Source organism: Penicillium paradoxum (genome assembly GCF_028828445.1).
Source record: "Penicillium paradoxum strain IBT 22861 chromosome Unknown utg000003l_segment0_segment0, whole genome shotgun sequence".
Taxonomy (NCBI): Eukaryota; Fungi; Ascomycota; class Eurotiomycetes; order Eurotiales; family Aspergillaceae; genus Penicillium; species Penicillium paradoxum.
In genome coordinates this window covers 755,356-779,854 of record NW_026643181.1, presented here as the reverse complement: position 1 = coordinate 779,854, position 24,499 = coordinate 755,356, and the positions used below count along the sequence as shown (strand labels likewise).

At 48.4% G+C, this 24,499-nt stretch overlaps 9 protein-coding genes across 9 annotated transcripts; 7 read left to right on the top strand and 2 right to left on the bottom strand.

Moving 5' to 3' along the window:
* Positions 1 to 326: 326 nt before the first annotated feature.
* On the top strand, positions 327 to 2,356 carry N7457_002197 (TCP11 family protein; the record flags this gene model as incomplete). Its single annotated transcript, XM_057173243.1, has 2 exons — positions 327 to 1,250; positions 1,322 to 2,356. 2 exons carry the CDS (start codon positions 327 to 329, stop codon positions 2,354 to 2,356), a joined length of 1,959 nt encoding a protein of 652 aa, XP_057033394.1.
* A 730-nt stretch (positions 2,357 to 3,086) lies between these two features.
* On the top strand, positions 3,087 to 4,466 carry N7457_002196 (uncharacterized protein; the record flags this gene model as incomplete). Its single annotated transcript, XM_057173242.1, has 1 exon — positions 3,087 to 4,466. The coding sequence occupies one exon, from the start codon at positions 3,087 to 3,089 to the stop codon at positions 4,464 to 4,466; it is 1,380 nt and encodes a 459-aa protein (XP_057033393.1).
* Positions 4,467 to 5,364: 898 nt separating this feature from the next.
* Positions 5,365 to 6,724, bottom strand: N7457_002195 (uncharacterized protein; the record flags this gene model as incomplete). Its single annotated transcript, XM_057173241.1, has 3 exons — positions 5,365 to 5,751; positions 5,811 to 6,056; positions 6,110 to 6,724. The coding sequence occupies 3 exons, from the start codon at positions 6,722 to 6,724 to the stop codon at positions 5,365 to 5,367; spliced, it is 1,248 nt and encodes a 415-aa protein (XP_057033392.1).
* Positions 6,725 to 8,513: 1,789 nt separating this feature from the next.
* On the top strand, positions 8,514 to 9,386 carry N7457_002194 (nicotinate-nicotinamide nucleotide adenylyltransferase; the record flags this gene model as incomplete). The annotated part of the gene is made up of 1 exon (XM_057173240.1): positions 8,514 to 9,386. The coding sequence occupies one exon, from the start codon at positions 8,514 to 8,516 to the stop codon at positions 9,384 to 9,386; it is 873 nt and encodes a 290-aa protein (XP_057033391.1).
* A 229-nt stretch (positions 9,387 to 9,615) lies between these two features.
* Positions 9,616 to 10,109, bottom strand: N7457_002193 (uncharacterized protein; the record flags this gene model as incomplete). Its single annotated transcript, XM_057173239.1, has 2 exons — positions 9,616 to 9,947; positions 10,043 to 10,109. 2 exons carry the CDS (start codon positions 10,107 to 10,109, stop codon positions 9,616 to 9,618), a joined length of 399 nt encoding a protein of 132 aa, XP_057033390.1.
* A 558-nt stretch (positions 10,110 to 10,667) lies between these two features.
* Positions 10,668 to 11,845, top strand: N7457_002192 (J domain-containing protein; the record flags this gene model as incomplete). The annotated part of the gene is made up of 3 exons (XM_057173238.1): positions 10,668 to 10,938; positions 10,996 to 11,244; positions 11,304 to 11,845. 3 exons carry the CDS (start codon positions 10,668 to 10,670, stop codon positions 11,843 to 11,845), a joined length of 1,062 nt encoding a protein of 353 aa, XP_057033389.1.
* A 3,731-nt stretch (positions 11,846 to 15,576) lies between these two features.
* On the top strand, positions 15,577 to 19,041 carry N7457_002191 (ubiquitin-ubiquitin ligase UFD2; the record flags this gene model as incomplete). The annotated part of the gene is made up of 6 exons (XM_057173237.1): positions 15,577 to 15,606; positions 15,689 to 16,323; positions 16,384 to 16,594; positions 16,646 to 18,689; positions 18,736 to 18,885; positions 18,944 to 19,041. 6 exons carry the CDS (start codon positions 15,577 to 15,579, stop codon positions 19,039 to 19,041), a joined length of 3,168 nt encoding a protein of 1,055 aa, XP_057033388.1.
* Positions 19,042 to 19,470: 429 nt separating this feature from the next.
* On the top strand, positions 19,471 to 20,154 carry N7457_002190 (nucleoside deaminase; the record flags this gene model as incomplete). Its single annotated transcript, XM_057173236.1, has 1 exon — positions 19,471 to 20,154. The coding sequence occupies one exon, from the start codon at positions 19,471 to 19,473 to the stop codon at positions 20,152 to 20,154; it is 684 nt and encodes a 227-aa protein (XP_057033387.1).
* An 82-nt stretch (positions 20,155 to 20,236) lies between these two features.
* N7457_002189 (3-oxo-5-alpha-steroid 4-dehydrogenase family protein) lies at positions 20,237 to 21,377 on the top strand (the record flags this gene model as incomplete). Its single annotated transcript, XM_057173235.1, has 2 exons — positions 20,237 to 20,350; positions 20,406 to 21,377. The coding sequence occupies 2 exons, from the start codon at positions 20,237 to 20,239 to the stop codon at positions 21,375 to 21,377; spliced, it is 1,086 nt and encodes a 361-aa protein (XP_057033386.1).
* Positions 21,378 to 24,499: the final 3,122 nt, after the last annotated feature.

Sequence of the window (24,499 nt, the reverse complement as noted above, 5' to 3'; positions counted from 1 at the left end):
CCTATTAATCGTTTTTAATTATTCTAATTTCCACCCCCTTTACCTGCTTCCTATCTCGCCACCCCTGATCGGAACCACGAGGTGATCGACGCAGATCCAATCCTCGGCTCCACAACAATTGACAGCTCACTTGCATCACTTTTCGGTGACTGCGGATTGGCTGCCTGCCTGAGGCAAACAGGGGGCTATTTATTCGTGAGTTGCATAGGGGCGCTTTCGCCTTGTTCTGTGCCCAGGTGCATGGCGTGGTCTCGCCATTGCCACCCTGAGCTTTGCCTTTATCTGACACCCTTAGTAGGGGAAATTTAGAGATATCGTGTTAAGAGATGGATCTACAAGGTACAAAAGAAGCCCGGACTCAGGAGGAGGGCGCCGAAGGTTCTCTAGAGGCGTATGGTGCTAGCGGTGGCCGTTCCAAAGAGTATCACAAGAAGGAGGGGCGAGACTCTCATAACCATGATGACCGAACGTCCATTCATCCTCCTCGTCGTCGCCAGCCGCCCTTCTCCTATCCCCATGGGGCTCAACGATCTACATCGCCGGTGCCGGTACCGGCCATCCTGACTCGTTCTCGAGATCCCTCACCGTCACCGGAGGCGATCAGTATACCACAGGCTTTAGGCTTCGGTTCCCGCGAACAACGCATATTGCGCAAAGCTCGGCGGTCTCCGCCAGTTACGAAGAGAACACTCAGCGAGCTCGATTTACCTTGTATAATGAGCAATATCAACCTCCGAATGGACGCTAATTTCGACCGCGATTTACATTTCAAGCCTGATCTAGAAGGGGAGAAGGGCCAACGTAAGCGAAAAGATGCCGCGGATTATTGGGACGCGTTGGCAATGGAGATCACTATTTATTCTTTCCGTGCTGCGACTGCCGATTCTTCCGCCACTGAAGTAGTCGAGTCAAGCGATGGCACTCGACATACCTTCGATCCTCGTTTGCCCGCCCTGTTCGAGACGTTACAGGACGTCATCAAGACCCTCGTTCCGGAAAGAGATCACCCGACTGTCATGGAGAACCTGGAGGTTCCATTGCTTATGCAACAAATACACAAAGGCGTTCTCGACATGCTCACTCTAGCGACATGGCTGGCAACACTCTTGAAGACTCATTGTGCTCCGATGCGAGACGAGTGGGCAGATCATATGGTCGAGCAAGTGCAAAAGGGCTCACAATCTCAGGATCCCCGGGAGATCGTCAATGGCTTACAGACATTGTTCAACATCCTGGAGGCGATGAAGTTGGTATGTCATATCCGAAGGCTTCGTAGTCTTACAATTTCTATGACCCCCTCAACTAACACACAGCTCTATAGGACGTTGCAAACCACCAAATCAGGGCTTTCCGAGTCCTTCTTATCGAAGACACAGTCCCTTTCCTCCAAGAATACTTCCAAGGCAAATTGGACCGGGGCAGCTTCCTAGTCGAGCCCGCTCGAGACTGGTACCTATCCGTGCGCGATCAAGCCCGCCAGGAAGATGCCAACGCAGAAGCCCAAAGGTTAGCAGGGGACCACAAGGCAACCTCACCCCCAGAAACCGAGGATAAGCTCAAACCCCTTGAAGCCCTATTCCGCGGAATCTCCGAACAGCTACTCCAATTCCTCTCACCCACCGAGTTCCCGGAGACCTTCCTCTTCGACTCTGAGCGTCTCTGGCAACTCCGCTCAACAATCCAAAATCTAATCAACCTCGACATCGCCTGGTACATCTTCGAATCATACGTCAACAAGCACAAGCGGTATCTCTCCACCCCGGAAGAAACCTACTCCACGTTCCGCTCGCGCATCTGGTCCCTAATGGAGAACGGCATGGACCTGGAGAACCGCATCGTCGGGAATCCCGACAACAACGATGACGATCCCGACCACCGCGGCGGGAAGCGCTGGACGCAAAACATGCGCTGTATCGCACTAGAAATTGCCCGTTTCGCCTGCGCAGCGTTACAGCTCGACCCCGTCGTCGCGGACGAAGTTATCGTCCCCATCGAGGAGGCCCTCGAATGGCATCTCTCAAATGAGTCCGATCTCTTCATCTTCTTCCAAAACAGCATGCGCGGCAAGATCCTTGCCACCACGTTGACCGCGGCTCGTAAATACTTGCCACTTTCGCCCCTGGCGATTTGCGAGTCGCAGCGGGCTCCTCTGTCCGCCACTTCGGGTCTGGCGCAGGCAACGAGTGTCTCCGGCCCGGCAAGCGCTCAGGCGCTGACTGCCCAGCAATTGGATATCGAGCGCATTGGGATGCGTCTTGCTCATATTGGCGTGTTGCATTGGCGTGTTTGGGCCCCGTTGTTGTATCTTCGAGATGAGATTGCAATGGCGGAGCTTGGGCAGGAGGCTTTGCTGTAGATTGGCTTTTTATTGATTTTGTTTTGTTTTTCTTTTTTCTTTCAGTCCGATCTGGAGTTGGTACTGCTTGTCTGGTATGAACTGCCTTTCAGCGCCTTGCATTTGCTGCTTGTTCTCGGGGGATTTCCATCATTTTTTTCATTCCCACCAGGCGTTTACTGACAAAAGGATGCTGGCGAATGCCTATAGGCGCGAATATGGGCTCTCGGTGTTTTTTGTTTGGGCAATAGAAGGCGCATCTAACTCTTTATTTAGTCGATTCATATCTCAAAAGATCTCTAATTGCAATTGTTCGTCATACTATACGTTATGGTTATACTTCGTAGATACTTCATCGCCACACCTCACAGATATAGCCGGTCTGCACAAATTAAGTTCTTTATTTTTTTCTCTCGGTTTTCGCGGATACCCCAATGATGATCAAAACATCAAAACAGCCATTATACTTTTATCCAGTGGAATAGAGAGAAGAACATCGTTGTCGATCCCAATCCCTACGGAGTACATCGTTAGACGCTCGCGTCAACAGGCCCGTGCACCGATCCGCGCGATCAACATTCACTTCACCAAAAATCACCCCCCAAAATTCCAAAGACTACCCATGCACCCAGCCTAAAACTACCTCAAAATCCAACACGGAAACAACCGCTCTGGGTTCCGGATGTTTGTACTCCGCGCATAGTCCAGCCTCGACCCAATCCCAAGGAAACACCGCCAGGCAAATTTCCCAATGCGTCTTTCTGCAGCACTGTACTCCCCAACTCACCCCTGGCTTGCATGCTTGAAATCAGCACAGTTGCAACGCATCGCGCGCGCAACAGGCATCCAGTCATCCGGTACGAAGGGTGTTCTTACTGAGCGCATTGCGGCAGAGTTAGCGTTGCAGTTACAGTCAGATTGTGTTGCAGATGGGATTGGCATTTCAAGTTCCAGTACCAGATCGAGTCAAGATCGACATGAGAGCTCACGGTTGCGCGGTTCGAGAAACATATCCAAGACGGAAGCTGAAGAGCCAAGATCTGATGCAACATGGAGTATTCTGAGTATCGATATGGGGGTGCAGAATCTTGCGTTTGCGCATTTGATCGTTCCTCGCTTGAGTGATGCGGTAGATGTGGAGAATTTGCCAATTCCCAAGTTAACGGCGTGGCATAGACTTGCTGTTTCGGAGATTTCGAGTTTGAATTTGATCCCTGGGGATGGCAATGGTGTAACACATGTGGAGGTGGAATTGGGATCTGGCGATGGTTCAGACGCATCTAAAGAGATTATTCCAATCACAGGAGATACCGGGAGCAAATTGCTCGCCAAAGCTGCCAAATCTACCACAAAAGAAAAAGAATCGTTCTCTCCAGATCTCTATGCTGCAAATGCCTATACCTTAATATCATCCCTCCTAGCCGCCTACCGTCCCACTCATGTGTTAATCGAGCGCCAGCGCTTCCGTTCCGGCGGCGGCAGTGCAGTCCAGGAATGGACGCTGCGGGTTGGTGTGTTGGAAGGCATGTTCCATGCAGTTCTCCATACGCTGCGACAGGAGCGGGGCGGAGATATTGCGGATTTGATGGTTCGCGGTGTGGAGCCTAAGCGGGTGGTCAGATATTGGCTTGAGAATGGGACATCGGCTGCAGCAAAGGAGACGGAGCCCAAGGCAAAAGAGAAAAGACCGAGCGCACAGGAAGTCAAGAAGGCAAAGATCAATCTTGTTGGAGGGTGGCTTTCTACCGCGATGCAGGCCGTAGATACCCCTTCAGACATGGATGCCAGCTCCAGACGATTGGTGTCGGGCATTGCTGGGGAAAAGAAGATTGAGCTTGCGGACAAATCCGAGTGTCCTGTTCTGCATCGCGTTGCGAGTGCGTATATGCAGAAGTGGCAGGGCAAGAGACAAACAATAAAGGGGAAGGGAGATCGTGCTTCAAAGAGTAGCTCTTCGTTACAACCTTCGTCTTCTCGGTCTGCTTTGGAGGATGAGGTGGCTGCTGTCGATCTGGGGAAATTGGATGATCTGGCTGATTGTTTGTTACAAGGCGTGACGTGGGTCGAATGGCAGATTATGCGGAAGCGGATTGCAAGAGAAGGGATCGAGGCGCTGGACCCGATGCCGTGATTAATATATAGTAGATCCTCGATCTTCTGAGTCGAGCTCAGCGATGATAGAGGGTGATGCCTGAGTAAATATTTGGAGGTCTTCTGGGAATGGAGTTGGGTGCTCGAGTTTTGTATATCACACACCCAACATTATGTACCAGGTCTATATTAATGTGTCAACCTACGTACTTTGCACACGAGTGGAGAGAGTTTACTTCTACGTTGTAAGGGAAAAGATGGAAAGGCGTCATTGTCAATTCAGGTTCGTTCCTAAGGATACCGATATTGTCTCCCCCATCGGCCTTCCACATGGAAAGAAAAGCATGAAGACAAAAAAACAACGCAAACCGTGAGATCATTCGCAAAATGAAGATCCATAAAAATCGAGATCAGTTTTTCCTGCGAGACAACAAAAAAAGAAATAAAAAAAGGAGAGATCCGGTGCTCAAAGCAGACGTGTCACCATGCGTCAAGACGATACGTGAGAAAATGTTCCGAGTCCAATGAAAATTGGTCATATGAATGGGTCAATTTCACATTGGAGAATAAAAAATGTAAGGCAAGGAAATGTCATGCCAGAAGTTGCGAAGATTGGGAGCCGTCGTCCAGAATTGAAGTTAGCAGCCCGCATCAGACAGCAAGCAGGCAGAAGAGACAGCGTGATCCCAAGATGACAACCCAGCAAGATAAAACCAGTACAAGAATAGAAGGCGGAAAAAAAGAAACATGGCAAAAAAATGGAGCGTAGATAAGAAGTGAAATCGAAACCGTTTGTACCGGAACTTGGCAAAAATAGGTACAGTGCCAGCGCGCCGTTGCGCGAGTAGAAGGAAATCGGAACTTTCACTCAAATCATCAATCGGCTCGCAACTCGCCGCTAAGAGGTGGAAAACCCCCTCGCATTAGCAGTTTGTTGTTTAGAAGAAGTAGCTGGCCCACTTAGACCAGAAGCGCTTTCCCTCAGTCTTGCCAGTGGGCTCAGGGTGGCCGGTGGAGACAGGGAAAGGCTTGATGCTGGCGGAGGCAAAGGGAGTTCGGGTAGCAAATCCGCTGGAGAAGGTGGGAGTGCGGGTGTGAGGGATGCGGCTGTAAGAGGGGGTGTGAGGGCGGGGGGTCTCAGTGAAGGTGGGCTTGGGACCCTCTCCGTTACCCTGGCCATTTCCAGGACCGTGGGGACCGTGATCACCTCCGTGAGAGCCGTGGTCATCACCGTGAGAGCCGTGGTCACCTCCGTGAGAGCCGTGATCATCACCGTGAGGACCGTGGGGGCCGTGGGGACCAGGAGCATCGGTCTCAGTAGGGGCCTGAAAGTAGAAACGGGTTAGCGCTGGGTATTTCGAATAGGAGAATGGGCAGCACATACAGCAGTCACAGTCTCAGTGACGGTGGCAGTAACAGTGACGGGGCTGCAAGAACCGGAGTCATTGCCAGAGCCGTTGTCAGAACCGTTGTCAGAACCGTTGCCGGAACCGTTGCCAGAGCCAGCCTCACCAGAGGGAGAGGGAACCTCAATGAGGGTAACAGTCTCGGTCTTGGTGGAGTGGATAGTAGAGGTCTCATAATCAGTGGTGTCCTGTGCGGGCTGGGTGTACTGGGAATCAGCACCAGTCTATATCAAAGTTAGTTGAGATGTTCGAAACACATGTCAGATAGAGAGCATACGGCAGTAACGGTGACCTCCTCGGTGGCGGTCAGGGTCTTGTAAATAGTAGTGGTGATCAAGGTAGTCGAAGAGCCAGTGCCAATGGTGTAAGTCAAAGTCACCGCAGTGGTGGAAGCAGAGTCATCACCGCCGGGAGCGGATACCGTAGGACGGGGGCCATCAGGACGAGCGCTAACGGGGGTGCGGGTGATGGCAGGCTTGCTGGAAGCAGCAACAGGCGAAGAGGAGCCAACAGGGGTGCTGAAGGGAATGGCAGTGGAAGTCACACCAGTAACAGCAACGGAAGAGCCGACGCTGGAGACGGCAGAGGAACCAGGGGCCGGGATGACGCTGGGAGCGACAGAGGGAGCAGAAGGAGCAACGCTGGGTGCAACGCTGGGGACGACTGCAGGAGCGGAAGGCTTCATGGTGGAGCTCTCAGCAGTAGGGGCAGAAGCCTCGGGCTCGACAGCAGTGGGCACGACCAGGACAGTGGAGGTAGAGGGCTCCGCCGCGGGGGGAGGAACGTGAATGGAGCGGACGACACGACGGGCATGGAGACCCTCGTGAGTAGCCTGACCCACAGTAGCAAGAGCCGCCACAATGGCAGCAGAGAACTTGTTGATAACAACCATGTTGAATCCTGGTAAAGACGGTTGGGGATATGAAGAAGGTGAAGTGAGGTTGAGATGAAAAAGGTAAACAAGAGCAGTTGGATCAGAGTGAACGACAGTGGTTTGGGGAAAGAGTGACTGGGCGAAATCAATTCGCAAGGAAGGAACGGCAAGCTTCTCACAGAGAAGAAAAGGAAGAAAGAGTCAAGATGTACGCTTGAAGAAGGGTAGAAGAAGGAATTAAAAGATGGAGTCCGCTAATTAACTCATCTCCTTAAATTAAATTATACCCTATCATTTTAATTTAAAATATTATACACTTCTATAGCCACTAAGCCCCATGGCGTCTCGGTATTACCGGTGGATCTACGGAGTGCCTCCTCCGTAGTCACCACACACGGAATATCAGTCGATGGGCAATACTCCGTACATTGAGGTAGGCACTTCCTCTGTACCCACTGTCTCAGGCACGGCCATCTGATTGGACTGTGCGATATCCCAGGGCCAGCCCGTGGCACAGTGACCAGTGGCTTTTTAATCTCACTAATCTCACGCGAAAAACTATACCGGTATTGAGCCTATGAGCCTCCTAGCGACGGGGCCTTTTCCATCGAAGGCGTCACTGGCGCCTTGTCAACCCCCTATTCGTTCCACATCTGACATAATAGGGGGCTATGGGACTTTGGGGGATCGGATATGGACTGCTGTATGCACTCCGTACGTTGGGCGTTGTCGACCTGTCAAAACGGTTTTTTAGGGCACGGACACGGACAGCAACGTGGGACAACCTCTTCTCACCCTGGCGGATCAGCAAGGTCGGATTCTACTTTCTATGCGGAGTGCTCCGTACGCACATCTCTGCAGTGACCAGCGGAACATTGCGTGAAAATCTCAACTGCGATCATTACTCCTTCAGGAAAACACACCCAGCGAGTCTGTACTAGATCTCCGGGACCTTCGGGTGGACAAGTGTTTCAGACCCCGACTCTCGGCTGTAACGATACGGGATATACGGGATACATATACAATACACCCTTGACAGCCCGTGGTTTCACATAAACCACCATCAACCGCCTCTGGCTGCCAGGACTAGTGGCCTCGAGACCCGCCATTGCTCGGGACATAGATTACTTTTAAATAAAGATGGGCATAACATTCCACATGAGGGTCAAGCTATACGGAGTTTATATGGAATGAGCCTTATAATGCACCAGCTTCCATACTCTAAACGCTGCCCACGAAGGTGGGGTACAGCTTTCAAATTCGACATCCGAGATTTGGATGCCGGCTGAAATGATTCAGGGGTCTAGACTGAGCACGGCCCCTGGAACATGCCCTTATCAGTCTGTGTTTTCATTCGGCATTTACGCCAACTCTGGAGCCCGATCGTACGGAGGAGGCATGGCCATTCACCAATCCCGGTGATCTGCTCCGGAGATTCTAGAAGCTGAGGTTATAAGCCATGGAGATTCTCCTATCCCGCAGATGGCATCATTAGAGGCTTCTAGACGTGGACGGCACGGCGAAGTTACCTTCCAACATGAAACATCCGCTCGAAATTTCAGGTACCCCTGTCCCTCTTTCTCGCCATCTCCATCAAACGCGATGCAATTAAATCTTTCCAACATACGATGACTGAGTTCAAGATTGCCTGAGCTTCCCTCTGTCAGATGCAGAGTCAGAGGTCCACGGGTGTGTCCATGGGGATATTGTCTATGCTGATCATCATATCAACCGGAGGCGGTGACGCCAGCCAGCCCTCGCTATCTTATCGCGAACGTCCCGCGCAGCCGCGGTCAGTCAATTGACAATGTCTTCATTCCAGGCCCTTCGGACCCAGTATGCCTCATTACTGAAGCGATTCTTGGCCTCAAACAAAGAGTTTGATGTCCTCACAACCATCCCACCGGACCACCCCGCAGAATCAGAGACGCTCTATGTTTTAGACTCGTCGTTCAATCCCCCCACCCGCGCACACCTCCGCATCGCCAGCACCGCACTCCTAGAAAAGCCCCAGCCCCGACCCCGTCTGCTTCTGCTTCTTGCCACCCAGAATGCAGACAAGCCATCCAAGCCAGCCTCATTCGAGGACCGTCTCGTGATGATGGAGCTGTTCGCCCGCGATCTCCGCTCCCATCTCGCATCACAGCCAGCCTTCGCCTCCTCGGAGTTCATTCCCGCTGCCGAGTCTCTCCCATTGATTGATATTGGTGTCACTAAAAAGCCTTACTTCGTTGACAAGGCAGCTGCCATTGAGGCGTCGGATTCGTACCCTGTTCAGCTGGAGCAGGTTCATCTTGTCGGATACGACACTCTGATCCGGATTTTTAATTCCAAGTATTATCCCCCAGATCATACCTTGAAGCCTCTGGAGCCTTTATTCTCGAAGCACCGGTTGCGTGTGACTATGCGTCCGAGTGATGAGTGGGGTGGGAGGGAAGAACAGCTAGAATTTGTGGCAGCTCTTGCTAGAGGCGACCGGGATGCCGAGCGCGCGGATAGGGCGTGGGCACAACGAATTCAGCTTGTCGAGGGTCGCGCCCCTACTGACCAGCCGGTGAGTTCGACAAGAGCTCGTGAGGCGCTGCAATCAGCTCCCCAAGACCTTAACTGGTTAGTTCCAGATCAAGTACGGCAGTTTGTGCTGTCAGAACATCCATATTCTGGAGACTCTAAAGTGTAGATACTTAGATATAGCTAGCCGTGACAACTACATAGTCCATCTCCAACTCATAAAACGATAATGCATAAACAATTGCATAAACACCTCCATACCACTGACGCCGAGACCTAGAGCCCCCCCACGTTTCAAACGTGCAATTAAACCACTTTTTGTACACATATGATACAAGATAGAGCGTGATGCAGGTGAGACATCACAGCCCCCGCATCGTTGTGAGTCGTCGCCACATTCAGGACTCATTTTCTTCCTCCTCTCTCTTGCCAAGGGTATATGCCAGTCCACCACCAACCATGTTCATCAAAGCCAAAGCCATGGTAGCACCACGCACGACGCCCCGGACGCCGAATTTCTTCATCAAGGGTTGCCGACGGCGGGCTGCCAGAAGCAAATACAGTCCCGAGAAGGATGCGCTCATACCCGCAGTATCCGTCTTGAAGCCCTGCAGGTTCGCATAGCTGGTGAAGATCAGCGCCGGTGGGAAGAGCATCGGGAAGAACTGGAACGGGCGCATATGCTGGGCTGCGATCAGCGAGGCAAGAAGCGTCGGCGGGAATGAGTTTTCTAGATTGACAAGCAACATCAGTGACTGGTCGTTTGCGGGATTGCTTTGCCTTGGAGACTGGCCAACGAAGCCGGGCTGTTCATGAATCACTCACCTCCCCAGGCCCGGAAGCGCTGGATGACCGTCTGCTTGGTCTCTTCAACTGCTGAGTCGTCCGCCATGGTGAAATAACGTCGGGTGTTAAATTTCGAGGTTCAACTTGTCTTCTGAAGCCGGACAGCTGTTTGGAGCTATGCCAATTCACTGATTGTGATTGCTGCGGGTATATTAATAAAATTGGCATGCACAAATTGACATTAGAGACAACTGACAATTGAATATAGCAGGACTGCAGAGAGTGACAGAGTGACAGGGTTATCAGGTTGGCAGCATTTGAAGTTATGTAACTTATCGCAACGCCCGTGCGACTGACGTTCCAACGCTTGGCAAAGACACCTAAGACCAGTGGACTCTTTTTCCCCAATTTATGCCCGCCTGTCGCTCTGGTCTCGCTTCATCCCCATAGGGCCGATATTTAAATTTACCAGACCACCTCATCGGACTACGTTTGATCGAACTGCTAGCCCAGCACTTTTGTGGGATTGGTTCTTCTTTATCCGCGGTCCCACGCCACCCAGTGCCCTTCAGATTCGATCAGCCCCCCTCTTCCCTCCTCGCATACCAGCAAATCAGTGTCGCACAGAATCCACCAGGTTCTCTTTTCTAAAAAATCTACAGTCATGCCTTCGGCTTCGGCAACTGGCTCTGACGCCAAACGCGGAGGTGCGACGTCGCGCGACCATAAGCAGGGCAACCAGGATCGCAAGTACACGGAGGACCAGAAAGCTGCTGTACTTCGGATTCGAAAGTGCCAGCCTACAGCATTTTACGAGATTCTGTTGGTTGAGCGCAGTTCCACCGATAATGAGATCAAGAAGGCCTACAGGAAACAGAGTTTGTTGACACATCCCGATAAGAACGGGTACGATGGTGCGGATGAAGCATTTAAGAGTAAGCAACAAGAAATTTCAATCCACCACTTGATATATTGATTCTTACCCGTGGTAGTGGTCTCGCGTGCTTTCCAGATCCTTTCCGACGAGGAAAAGAAATCCAAGTACGACAAGTTCGGCGGCGATCCTGATAGCAGGTTCCAACCTGGGCCTAGTGCTTCAAGCGGCGCGTCTCCATTCAGTGGATTCGGTGGTGGTGGATTCCCCCGCGGAGGTGGCGCAGGCTTCGATGAGGAGATCTCAGCCGAAGAGATGTTCAACCGGTTCTTCAATGGTGGATTCGGCGGAATGGGTGGTGGATTCGGTACTACTCCGCGTTTCCCTGATATCGGTTTCACCTGAACTAATGATGTACTACTATAGGCGGCCCACAATTCGTTTTCAACATGGGAGGTGGCCCAGGGTTCCGAGTGCATCAATTCGGAGGCCAGACGCCCCGCCGTCGTCCTCGCACAGCGGCCACCGAGCAGGAAGCCCAGATTGATGGCCGCAGCTTACTTCGCCAACTCTTGCCGCTCATTCTCCTGTTCATCCTGCCTCTGCTCTCGTCTCTCTTCTCTGGCTCTTCAACCCCATCTGGACCCTCTTATCGATTTGATACCCCCGTCTCCCCGCATACCCTCGGCCGCTCGACCCCAAAGCTCAATCTTAATTACTTCGTGAACCCCCTGGACGTGGATAACTTCAGCGCTCGAAACTTCCGGGAGCTAGACTCGCGCGTGGAGGTGGAATATGTCAGGAGACTGCGGAACGACTGTGATGCGGAAGCCCACGAGCGAGAGAGGAGGTTGCAGGACGCCCAGGGGTGGATTTTCCCTGATGTCGAGAAAATGAAGGCGGCCCGTGCTATGGAGATGCCGAACTGCCGGCGACTGGATCAGCTGAAGACTAAGGGGAGATTTTGAATGTAATTTGGACTGTGCTTAGATCACGCTTTCTGGTGGCATCTTGTTCCTTTGTGAGATTCTCCTTGGAAGAATGTGCTTTACTATCATTAGCACCTCACAAAGGCGGCGTCTATGGGAGTTCTCCTTCATTGTCTGTACATTGTATTTTTTCCCTAGAAGTTTCAATGCATTCATCTCACATGATATTGACCTTTTTCTCGATGCTTCCAAATATCTGAATGGGATATTTGGTTTATTTTTTCCTGATATGACTACTCCGTATACCGGGTAGAGCTCCCTATAAATATATCGCACCTGTTTAATATTAATATTTGCATGAAGGATCTGCCAAGCTTGTATCAAGATGTTGATATATACTCCGTACTCCGTACACAAACCTACAACCCCTATTTTATATTTCAATTTTCCACGGAGTACCCCGTATTGGTAAAGACGTTGGAAAGAGTCCTGAACTACGGAGTACTCCGTACGGACTTCCTAGCTGAAGTCTCACATCGTCCTCAATCCTAAAAACAGCCATATCAGACGCAATTTTAGCTGGATCACTTTTGTTCAGCGCACGGTCAACGCCAACTGCATAGTTCGACGGCCGATAATTTCCACTAGATCGCAGAAGTCCTCGAGATACTTATCCCAATGGATCTGACCATAGAACCTTGATCAGCCCATGGGGAACAGCCTCCTAACCTAACAGGGAAAGTGTTATTTGTGGCTGTAGACTGAGCTATGAGGGAAGACCAGTATCCTCCTCTTTGTCGACCTCCGCTAAAATCACATCATGGCCCAATGCGCTCGGATATTGATTGCCGGAAAGGGGTAACCGGTACGGAGTAGGGAGTACTCCGTAGTTCTTTGTTAATTCATCTCATCCTACACCGGATAGGGGTAGGTAGCTATATGGAGTACGGAGTATCCACCATTCAATTCAAATCAGGCGTTGGCGTCCCAGTGGTCATTTCTCCCATTGCACTTCATCTGCTTCCGGCTTTGAACCGGTCTCCCTCTCCCACCTTCTAGTGTGAGTATTAGGGAGTTTGGGCGATCCATTGACGGGCAAATAAGCCATAATCAAGTGGTTGACAGGAAGACGACTAAAGCGGGCTTTTCCATGGAACGGCATAGTCATGATTTGGTTGGGTAAATACCTATATATAAGCACTGTACCAAATACAAAAGATGGAATGCAAAGCAGGGGTGCAGTATCCAATTAGGGTAGTTGCCGATTTGCTCTTTATTAACACCAATGATTCATGACTATACCGAACTGACCTGTGGCGAAGGTTATATTATATTCCTTTGAGTCGAAATCCCCCTCGCGTAGTTGAGTACGGAGTATGGTCGGTGAAATTCCCCCCTAGTCTCTTCGATTGCGTCTAGGATATTCGAAATAGTGTCCACTAGGGAGAAATGTAAAGTGTGAATGTAAATCGTGAGAATCTAACCCGTACATTTTGATTCATTTCTCCAAATTAAGCTCAATTTTCGATCAAAATTATCATCCAGATGACACCTCTTGTAACGCCGGATATAGCTTTGAGTAAGTGTGTGTAGAGAGGGGCCTGGCTTCAGTATCCAGCAATCGGACCTGTCGAGATGTGCGCAGGTAATATACCTGAATGAAGAATTGAGCAACGCGCAAGGACGGGATTGAGACTGCCAGGTATTTACCCGTGACACAAATAATTTGAAGGTTCATAAAAACATCGATGAAACCTGCCGATTCAGTTAGCCTTCGTCTCTGTACGGAGTATACCGAAGAGGGATTCATACTGGTCACGCAACCGACGGCATAGATCAGTAGCATCATATCAATAAGTTCCAAGCCTTGACTGAATCTATTTGAGAGGTATCAGAAACACTATGGGCAGAGGATTTTGGAAATAACAATACCTAGTCGTTTCGATCCGTTATCTACCGTTTGATAGAAGCTAATGGATGCCCTAAAATTGAAAGTCTCAGTACGAGAAAGCATCGATGCTTGACTAGGATTGCCAAGCTGAGAGCAGTTTCGAGAAGATCAGCATGCAGATTCAGCGAAGGGTTGTTTAGAGCTCGAACTAAGAGTGACCTGTGATTTTCAGTCAGTTCGAGGAGAAAAGAAGCAAATGAACCAGAGAATATATTGTCACACGCCAGCAACCAACAACGAGACCCAGAAGTGATATCGCAAATATCAAGCCGTATACTCCGTGCACCAAGATACATTACCGGTTGCTTGTTAGATTGCTCTTCATTTTCTTCGACCCACCATCGGAATCCATACTGCTAGAAAAAGCCAGTTTTCATTCTGATGGACAAATATCAAGGATAGTGGACTTTGGAAACAAGTGAAAAGACCCCAATAGTAATGCAAACCAGGAAGAAAGCCACAAGAGTATATCGAGCACGCCGAGAGTAGTATTTGTATACGGGTCAAGCTTGTTGATGTCTGACTCGGACGAATTTTTGATCGTCCACTGTTTCCACAGCGATTCTGGGTTTGTCCTGCTTTTCAGAAGCTCAGCATTGAATTTCCTATTTTGGGGGAATTCAGCTCGAACTCCGAATGCGCTTTGAGAAAGCATCTGCACTGTCAGTAGTCACATACTCATAGTGCCCTGTGGATGAAGGTTACGACGCCCTGCTTTAGCATTGCAACCTCGCAGAGTTGCCGGAGTGGAAGTAACGGCTCACCAAAAAAAGATGAGAATTCATACAAATAGACCTCATCTATGAGATGCGATCTACAGGAACCCTGGGGGCCTTGGAAAGTTCTTTTTGTTCTGTTTGCACCGGTAATAGTCTTACCTTTTAGGCGAGTATCCGCTTACGAGGATTTGGATACTGTGAAAAAGAGACACATTACATATCAACGCCACGGATTCAACTATATCAACGTATCTAGGCTATAATGCTATGCTCGTAAAGATATCCCAAATTGCAGAGCATGAATGTAGATTTACATGGTATGGTCTGCTCTGTTTAGGTACCATCATCCTCCGGGTTTACTATGGGCAGACGCTAAACCCCTTCCGGGTTACTTCTTATATACCTACTTTTGTGGTTCTTGTGTTCGAGGCCTCGCTTTACTGAATCTAGTACATAGAACATATTCAGATGACTGTACGAGAGATGTCTAATCTAATTCGGAGATGAAGAGCCGGGACAGAAGCATGGAATAGCAAAGGCGGAGTGCTGGGACTATTCGGTGCCGAGTGTATAAAGCGCATATGAGATCAACCCGGAACCATCACGCAGATGGACAAAAGCCGGAGTAAAGAATGACCAAGATTACCTTCGTTTTGGTTAGCCTAAAATATGTATCTCACTTTCCTACCTCATGTTGTCGCGTTCGAACTATGTACTTTATAGGTACACATGTCTATACGGAAAGGAGCGGCAAAATCCTAGGTACCCTCGGCGTATCGTAGTTATCAGCCCTGGAGGGCCCCGTCGGGAACCGAATTTGCTTAGTCAAATTTGATCACGGCGCTCTCGATTTAGAACAAAAGCGAATCTTGGCGATCACCACAGAATCACCAGCTATCATCTGGCCTTTCTTCTTCATCGACTGCGGACCCTGCTCCATTGCCCCCACTTCAAGGCTTTCAAGCAGCCGGCGTTCCGCTTTCGCGTTCCCTTATGATTCCCGCACGATTGCTGCAATATTGATTCTGCCGACCAGATCCACCAGATTCGCAGCCCTGCCAACGTCGCTGAAGTCGGACATTATCTGACTTCGAATTAATATGTCGGACACAATTTCTGATGCGGACAAGGTATGGCGACTGTTCTGTGCATCTTACGAAATTATTCCGACTCCAGCGAATTTCAGACTGACTTCTATCTTCGATAAAAAAGATTCGCAACAAGCGTCTTGCGAAACTCTCAAATCCAAACCAGTTCCCAGTGGAAGGCAACTCGGATTCAGCGCAGAGCTCAGCGAATACCTCTCCATCACATTCACCAATATCCGCTCAGTCACCGAGCCGTCTTTACAACGCGCCATCGACCCCGCAGCAATCAGAAGGCAAGCGGATTAAGATCACACCAGCTACAAATACACCAGAGCGTCCGCGATCCGCCGCTCCCTCGGCACCAAGCACCCCTCCCCCACAGAAGATCGAAAGCATCGAGGCCTTCGAAGACCGGACATTGAGTGCCGTGTTCAGACTGACTCTGAAAGAAGAAGGCCAGCGTGATATTCATGGCCAGCGCACATACTTGCCAGGACTGCGGAGCGAACTCCAGGATGAGGGGCAAGATCTGCGCATTCAGGTCTCAGTCTTAGATCAGGCCCTTCTAGAAGCCGCGTCGAAGGCTGAGAGAGAGCGTCCTCTCGATTATCTGCTCCCTTGTTGGAAGCGTATCACAAAGTTACATAAAGGGTTGAGGCGGACAGGGGACAATGACCCGAAGTATCAGGTGTTGTGTGAGGCGCGGCGTCTGTGCATGAGCTACTGTATCTTTGCGATAACTATGCCGGAGATGTTCGGGTGCGTGTTACTGGAATTTCAATGAATACCAGTGGATAGAATACTGACATTGAGACATAGGTGTGAGTGGTCACCAGAATCATCACTAGCCTCCCATCTTCTCGTAGACCCTGAAGATGACAGAGGAATCGATTTCGATTTCATTAACGAGGCTGTGCGGAGATTTGATGAGGATGATTCCGTTAAGCCTGCATTCATATCTGCCGTGGAGCAGTTGAGCGCGCAGCTTTCTTCCATGGACGTCAATGGCGATTACAAGCCTTATGCCATTGTAAGTTAAGCACCTCAATATCCTGGGGTTATTCCTGACTAGTTTGTTCAGGCTCTCCGAAATCTTGTTCGGCATGCTTCTATCGCCGCTGCAATCACAGAATCATCGATTTTCAACAATTCGAGAGACCCTGCTCAGTTCGAGAAAACCACACTTTTGGGCCCATGGTTCCGCTTGTCGCCTCTCCAAGCGAGTGTCACTATGTCCTATTTCTCTAGTCCCAAGACCCGGGATCAGGCATACATTTCCAATGCGCAGCGGTCGCTTCGAATGACACAGCAGATGATTAGCTCAGATCTCCTTGATGTCATCAATCACCTTATCCGGGCCTCGAAAGAGGCTCGGGATCGTGTTCTCGATTGGTTCGCTACTGCCATGAACATCAACCACAAACGACGTGCGATGCAAGTAGACCCCGAACTGGTATCGTCTGATGGATTCATGTTCAACATCACAACGTGCCTTGATCAGCTGTGCGAACCGTTCATGGACGCAGCGTTCACTAAAATTGACAGAATCGATGCAGGTTATCTTCATCGGGACTCCCGTGTTGACATGAGGGATGAAACCAAAATCAATGCTGATCAGCATGCCTCTGATGCCTTCTACTCTAAAAGAGTTGAAGGAACGTCCAACTTTATCACTGAAATCTTTTTCCTGACCGTCGCTGCCCATCATTATGGCAGTGAGTCATTGTCATCAAAGATGGAACAGCTTGAGAAGGATGTTCGACAGATGGAGAGCACAATCACTAAATTTGAACTTGAGCGGATTCGATGGATCAATAACCCACAGCAATTGCGCACCTTCGATGCAGCCTTAAAAAAGTACAAAGATAAGCTTGACCTGGGTATCGCTCTCAAGTACAGTCTTCAGGGTGTGTTGTTCGACGACCATTGGCAGGCTCGTTCCATGCTCTTCATGCGATATGTTACCGTGTGGCTTCTGAGAGTCGTTTCAGGGAAGAACTTCCCCAGGGAGAAAATCACGCTCCCTCTCCCAGAGGAGCAACCTGAAGTTTTCAAATGTCTACCGGAGTATTTCTTGGAAGACATCGTCAGCAATTTCAAATTCATCATGTGGTGCATGCCACAAATCATTACTGCCACTCAGGGAGATGAGCTAGTAATGCTGTGCATCACATTCCTCGAAAGCTCCGCTTATATCAAGAACCCTTACCTGAAAGCTGGACTGATCTCAATTCTATTCCGAGGCACCTGGAAACGCCCTGGAGGTGCCAGTGGTGTTCTGGTCGATCTGCTCAATTCCATGCCCTTTGCCAACGACCATCTCCTCCACGCGGTCATGAAATTCTATATTGAGGCAGAGTTTACGGGGGCGCATACGCAATTCTACGACAAGTTCAACATCCGCTACGAGATTTTCCAGATCATCGAATGCATTTGGCCTAACACTCTGTACCGCGAGAAGTTGTCCATGCAAGCCAAACAAAACTTGGACTTCTTTGTCCAATTCGTCAACCTTTTGTTGAATGATGTGACTTATGTTCTTGATGAATCCTTCGGCGCTTTCAAGACCATCCACAACACCCAGACTGAACTCAACACAGAGGGCCACACAATGGATTCTGCGACCCGCCAGCAGCGGGAGGAGAATCTGGCATCAGCGCAGCGCAGCGCCAAAAGTTATATGCAATTAACAAATGAAACGGTGTCAATGCTCAAGCTCTTCACTGATGCTCTTGCTGACTCGTTCACAATGCCCGAAATTGTCCAGCGACTTGCAGACATGTTGGATTACAATCTTGACGCAATGGTCGGGCCCAAGAGCTCCAACCTTCGCGTTGATAACCTACAGGAATATGGATTCAATCCACGTGCCCTCCTGAGTGAGATTGTGGACGTTTACCTCAATCTGGCCAGCAAAGAAAACTTCATTTTGGCTGTTGCTCGAGATGGCCGATCCTACAAGCCAGCGAACTTCGAGAAGGCGGCCGATATTATGCGCAAGTGGTCATTGAAGTCCCCCGAACAGGTTCGTCGCTGGAGTCAGCTTCAAAAGAAGGTTCAGGCCGCTAAAGAGGCCGATGAACAAGCGGAGGAAGACCTGGGCGAGATTCCCGATGAATTCCTTGGTATGTTTACTAGACATGACTTTATGACAGCGGCTAACTTTTCTAGACCCTCTTATGTATACACTCATGGAAGACCCAGTGATTCTTCCCGGATCGCGGCTGTCCATCGACCGTGCTACGATCCGCTCCCACCTTCTCAGTGATCCCCATGATCCATTCAACCGTGTCCCATTGAAAATGGAGGATGTGCTGCCTGGTAAGAATGCCTACCTCTCCTCTCCTGTACTGCCTTTACTGACATTTTGACCACCCAGACACCGAGCTCAAAGCCAAGATCGAAGCATTCAAGACAGAAAAATTGGCTGGCAAACGGAGGGAAATAGTGCATGATCAGATGGACACTTCGAGTTAAGGAGCGGGTTCTTTGCATGATTCAATGCATAATGTTGCTTAGTATCTTTATTAGCGTTCGCCGGACAGAATGGCACAGTACATAGCCGATAGATCAAACTGTCTGCTCCATTTGAGACCTTTCACGTGAAGAAAAAGAAAAGACTACCGTTATATGTATGTTATATCATTTACCTGTGCTGTGTCCCCGGCTCCAGGCTATTTTCCAGTCAGATTCCCTTCTGCTTGTACTTCGTCCCCCACGTTCTCTCGTCAACCTCGCCTACGCGAGTGTGCGATGTAACTCTCTGCACAAGAATGTTCACCCACTTCAGCCACACAGATATTACTCGTTAGTATAGAATGAGACTCATCACTCAGGCTAATCTGCACAGGTCCACTGATGGGGGGACAGTCGCGGCTAAACAGTGGATGCAACTCAGCTACGACAATGGACTCAATCACGATGGCCATACAGTCCATTCCCCAATCCAAACCGACAAGGCCGAGCCATGAGGAACCAAATGCGCTGGAGAACCCCATCCATCTTAATTTCATGCGAGAGGCGTTAGAAATGGGGGAAAAGGGGCTAAAACATGGGGAAACACCCGTGGGCTGCATCCTCGTGCTGGATAACCAGATCGTAGCGCGTGGGATCAATGATACCAACAGATCAGGAAATGGTACACGTCATGCCGAGTTTATCGTGATCGCGCAGCTACTCAAGACGTATCCTCGGTCCGCACTCCAATCAACAGATCTGTATGTCACCGTCGAACCTTGCGTGATGTGTGCCTCTGCGCTCAAGCAGTATCGCATACGGAGTGTTTACTTCGGGTGTGGTAATGCTCGGTTTGGGGGAATCGGCGGAGTGCTTTCCTTACACTTGGATTGCTCAATTGACCCTTCATTCCCTGTTTACGGAGGTTTGTTTGAGGCCGAGGCTATTGATTTGATGAGGAGGTTTTATGCGTTGGGAAATAAGAACGCCCCGATCTCGAAAGTGAGGAACAAGAGGCTGAAGGCGCTATACCAACAGAAAAGCAACCAAATGATGGAATTGTCTGAAGTGACAAACGAGGAAACGGATGAAGCCGAATCTGTGTCTCCTTATCGGGGGACCCACCGCCTTTGACATTACATCACACGTCTGTTAAGCTTTGTGTTTATCCTCCGCGACTTTGACAATCCTCTTCTTTTCAACACTCCAATTGGAAATGGGTGCGACGATTTCCACCTGTTGGGAGGCTATGCCTCCAATCGCAGAGCTCTTTCCTCCAACCCCTGTTGTTTACACTCAGGTTCTTTGCTGCTTTCAATACTTCCCCCTGGTAAGGACCTTGGATCAGCATACGGGCATGTCATATACTGACGCGGTGTATTTAGGTGACAGTGGCTCAATGGATTTTGTCATGGCATCCAGCAGGGAAGACATCCTCCCAGTCAATTTTCAACATACCAGGACGCATTGCATGGTCTGCAATGGAGATCGTTGGCCCTATCAACTTGATCTACAGCCTGGTCACTCCATCGCCACATGCACCTTCAATTGCTGATCTCCCCACACCAAATATCCTTGTTGCAAGCCTCTATTGTATCCACTATCTCAACCGGGCCATCATCTCCCCCTTTTTCTCTGCACCTAGCATGTCCCCAATTCACGCGTGCATCATGTCCTTCGCCATGGTTTTCAATTGGTTTAACTCTGCCTGTCTGGCCGGTTGGTTGCGTGGATACACAGTACCCAAAATTCCAACCTTCATTACACCCAGTAGTGGAAATCCGTTCCGCTCTTCGGTGGTAGAATTCCTGCCCACCGTGGGTATCGTTCTGTTCACTATCGGGATGGCCGGCAATATCTATTCAGAGACCTCACTGTTTCGGCTTCGCCGCGAAGAAGCAGAAAGACGCACCTCCAAAAAGAAAGACGGAGACAGTACCTCAAGTGAAACGGGAGATAAGAGTAACAAGTTCCACAAGGTCTACGTCATTCCTCCTGCTCGCGGTGTCTTCCGATACATTTTGTACCCACACTATGTCTTCGAGTGGCTCGAGTGGACTGGCTTTGCGCTTGCTGGTACAGCAGTAATCCCTTTCTCGGCCCTTCCTGTTTCTGCCTCTGTGTCACTTCCGGTCATCGCTCCACCACTGCGCCTTGCTCCTTGGCTGATCCCCGCAGGATGGGCAGCTGATAAACTCGCTATCCCGTTTCCTTTGCCTGCCGTGGTATTTGTTGTCAATGCAGTCACTAATATGTTACCACATGCACGCTGGGGCAGGAAGTGGTATGTTGAGAAGTTTGGGGAGAAAGCCGTTGCTGGCAGGGGTGCGGCGGTTCCTGGATGTGCATGGATGTGAGGCGAGGAAGTGGATTGCTTGTTTTCTTTTACCGTAATTGTCACTCTAGGTCGTCGTGGTTATGCCCACCAACAGACAAATCCTAATTTCGTATCTTGAAATGAAAGAATACCTTGCATTCTCTATATTGATAAATCGTTTTCATATAATATCCAGATGCAGTCTGGTCCTGTGTCATTGAGTATGGAGCATGCAAGAACAAGTCATATCAACTCCTCTTTTTGAAGGTATACAATTCAAAGTCTCCAAGTTAAGTTGTGGTTCGGTCAGATACTAAGGCCCCGACAACCCTCCCACGGACTTCACATCTCCTGCTGGCATCTTGAATACCAATCCCCCTATATTTGACTAATGTGGGCCCAATTCATCTCCGCAGGCTACCCGATGAATTTGGATAGTCTGCATTATCTGACGCAATTATCAAATTGAATTTTGTTCGAACTCTCTGCGAACCTGTCTGCTTAGATTTCTTGTCTTTGACCCGAGTGATGTTGCCCTTTTTTAGGGTTACCGAATATCTCACAAAGGAACGAAAACCAAGGTATTTGTTATGGTCATGGCGCGTTCATTTGCCCGATGTAGCTCGCCTTTGGATACATGCTGCTATGCATTTTAGCCTTCTAAAGCTAGCTTTGACAACAAATAATGGTGGTGCATCCCCGGTATACGAATCCATGCTCTCGAACAGTACTCGCGGGCTCATGGAAATCTCGAGGACACGACACCCGAATAGTAAGGCCATAACCTGGTGTTAACTGACGTGGTATTCAGTATAGTAGGGGTCCAATCAAGGGAGTTGAAATCTCTGTATTTCTGTATCCACTATTCTAGCAGGAAATATGACTATCTGACTAATATTAAAAATACTGCGTGGACAGGATAAACTAAACTTCCGGTATGCCGATCTCATGCTCCGACACACCCCCTCAGCTAGGCCAGTATGGTCTAGCTGCTTCCTACGCTCAGTCGGCATGCTATTTCTCTTCCCTTGCTGATCAGACGACCCCTGCTATCAGATAGCTTATGTCGGTCATCCTCAACATTTTGAGGAAAGCTTCATGCTTTTGCCTAGTGAGTAACTTTGTGAGTCCGTCTGCAGCTATACTAGCTATCGGCACCCATTTCACCTTGATTCTTCCTTCCCTAACTTCCTATCTAAGCTAGTGCCGATAAATATTAATATATCGCAATTTCGTCTCGAACGCCGTGTCCTCGCTAGTCAGAAGACTAATAGTACGCTAATTATCGCAATTAATGCTTAGTTAATGGGAAGGGACAAAACTAAGGGTATTAAGAAGTCTACGCTACTATTATAGCTATTTTATAGTCTCTAAGAGACCGAGGAGCTTAGCTTTAGTGGTAGAGGTAGTGACTATAGGCTACTTACTAGCTTTCTAGTCGACTAGTCCGCCGTACACTTAGTAGATATAGCTAGCGGAGCTCTTTCTATCGGGATAATCCCTATATAAAGTATTACTAGCGAATTATACGGAGTCCCTTTCTATACCTAATTCTACGCTATATTTAATAGCGAGATAGCGGGTAGAATTAAGGTAGGTAATAACTCTATTAGCTACCTAATAGTACTAGGGGCCTAGGTTTATTAAGTATTATACTAGATAAGTAGTCGATTTTATAGTATCTAGTCTTATAATCGTAGTAGTATATCTAGTAGATCCTACCTTCTTTTAGTATAATAGGATCTCTTAGGCTATAGCTATATCCTAATATAGAGTTAGCTCTTCGATAGGTATTAGGGTATATACCGCTAGTCTATCTATAAGATTATATCGTATAGTAATATTTACTATATAGCTATCTTAATAAAGCTATAGCTTCTTTTACTACCTATCTCTAATAATACGGATATTAAGAAACTATACTATCTCTCTATAATCTATTAATTCCTAGTATACTTCTAGATCTCGCTCTAGTTTTATAGCCTTTCTTTATATATCTTTATAATAAGTAATTAAGATATTGTCTATATAAAAGAAGACTATTAGTCTATTTCCGATAAAGATATAGGGGTCTTCTAGGGCTTATTATAGACCTAGCTTACGAAATATACTAGCTACTTCCTACTACTAAAGTCTAAGTAAGATCCGTAGACTATATAGTACGCGGCGGAGTTTCTAGTATTTACCGGGTAGTCTAAACCTATTAGGTATCTAGGTATAGACCTCTTTTTCTAACGTACTATTTAAAAAGGTAGTAATAGTATCCCGCTATCTTAGATCGAGATTAAATACGGTAATAAAGGTAAAGATTATTCTTATAGTCCTTACTATTAGTATAGTAGCTCTCTTTTCTTTATACGAAATAGTCTCTAGATCTCCCCGTATATATATATAAGCTTTAAATTTAACTAGATAACTATCCTAATCGTATTTATAGGTAAATACCTATATAAGAGGTAGTATTTGCTTACCTCTATCCTTTAGTCTCTCTATAATCTTATAGGTTTCCTTTTCTATTAGAGAGTTAATCTCCTTTCTTATTACTACGAGAAAACCTTCCTAAAATAGATAGTTTATAATATCTTTATAGTATTTTAGGACTAGGGGGAGATTATCTTAATAACGTCTAATTTTAGGCTTCTTAGTATATAGACCTATAGCGAAAGTATATAGTAGTGTAGGAGGATCTTCCTTTTCGTCTATAGCTTCTATAATTATTATATAGATATAGTCTTTATCTTACCTAGTTTAACGCCTTCGCTTTCTACTAATAATATTACTAGTATTAATATCTCCTATAATTTATCTACTTAGGGCGAGAAGTTCCGCCTATAGTTATCTTTCTAGCTTATTTTCTAGCTTATCTTCTATAGTAGGAATAGCTTTATTATTCTAAGCCTAGTCGCTAACTAGATCCTCTAGATCCCCTAGTATATCCACCCCCTAACTAGGGGTAGTATAGGGATCTTACGGCGGCGTGATAGGGAGCGGAGGAAGGGGTTTATCCGGAAATACGCCTAGCGGAGCTCGGGGCTTATAGATCTTAGGTATTTACTATATAATCGTAGTTTTTAGGGAGGGTAGGACCACTTACTAGTCTACCCCCTAAAGTAGGGTAGTATCTCGCTAACTAACTTCACTAGCTATCTCCCTCTACGGAGA